The sequence below is a fragment of the Trichinella spiralis genome (genome assembly GCF_000181795.1).
Source record: "Trichinella spiralis strain ISS 195 chromosome Unknown Scfld1862, whole genome shotgun sequence".
Classification (NCBI taxonomy): domain Eukaryota; kingdom Metazoa; phylum Nematoda; class Enoplea; order Trichinellida; family Trichinellidae; genus Trichinella; species Trichinella spiralis.
The window spans coordinates 1-875 of NW_003528801.1; the positions used below are offsets into that span (position 1 = coordinate 1).

Genomic DNA, 875 nt, shown 5'->3' on the forward strand with positions numbered 1-875 from the left:
TGTGGTGGATTCGTCGGCCGTTCTTAGTTGGTGGAGCGATTTGTCTGGTTAATTCCGATAACGAACGAGACTCTACCCTATTAAATAGTGACAGTATTGTATTTTTTGTGCTGATCACTTCTTAGAGGGACTGGCAAATTGAAAGCTGCACGAAAAAGAGCAATAACAGGTCTGTGATGCCCTTCGATGTCCGGGGCTGCACGCGCGCTACAATGAAAGCGTCAACGTGAGTTACGTCCTTACCTGAAAAGGTTTGGCAATCGAATGAAACGTTTTCTTGAATGGAATAGGGAATTGCAATTGTTTCCCTTGAACGAGGAATTCCCAGTAAGCGTGAGTCATTAGCTCGCGTTGATTACGTCCCTGCCCTTTGTACACACCGCCCGTCGCTACTACCGATTGGATGATTTAGTGAGGTGTTTTGACTGGCGCCAGTAGTCGGATATGTATTCGGCTTCGCGCCGGGAAATTTCCCAAACCAAATCATCTAGAGGAAGTAAAAGTCGTAACAAGGTTTCCGTAGGTGAACCTGCGGAAGGATCATTATCGTATTTTTATACATGAAATGTGATTGATTTGTAATGTGTGCAAAAAGAGCAGTTGCACTTTGTGTTGTGTGCAGTTGATCTTTGTTGTATTCATCCTCACTACTGATGCGTGAAAATGATGCTACATTCTTTCGCTCTGTGCAGAAAGGAAAATAATAAATCATTTGTAACGTGTATCATCAGTTGTGGTGGTTTTCTTTGTAATCCAGACACAATAAAATGACTTGATTTGTGTGTGTATATGCATGAATAAAGTCATCAGTTGACGTTTGGTACCTGCGCCGTTCTGCGTCGATCTAATTTTTAGCAGATCGAATTGACGAACTT

General features: G+C 42.5%; 1 protein-coding gene across 1 annotated transcript; it reads right to left on the minus strand.

Annotated features, from left to right (window-relative positions):
* Positions 1 to 80: 80 nt before the first annotated feature.
* Tsp_14900 (conserved hypothetical protein) lies at positions 81 to 487 on the minus strand. The gene is made up of 2 exons (XM_003368802.1): positions 360 to 487; positions 81 to 207 (listed from the first exon to the last, which is right to left on the minus strand). The coding sequence occupies exons 1-2, from the start codon at positions 485 to 487 to the stop codon at positions 81 to 83; spliced, it is 255 nt and encodes an 84-aa protein (XP_003368850.1).
* Positions 488 to 875: the final 388 nt, after the last annotated feature.

Bases quoted from the DNA above. Each gene is read 5' to 3' on its own strand.
- Tsp_14900 (XM_003368802.1), bottom strand. From the start codon at position 487: ATGATTTGGTTTGGGAAATTTCCCGGCGCGAAGCCGAATACATATCCG. The intron at 208-359 runs GTAATCAACGCG...CTTTCATTGTAG, and splicing joins TGTGTACAAAGGGCAGGGAC to CGCGCGTGCAGCCCCGGACA.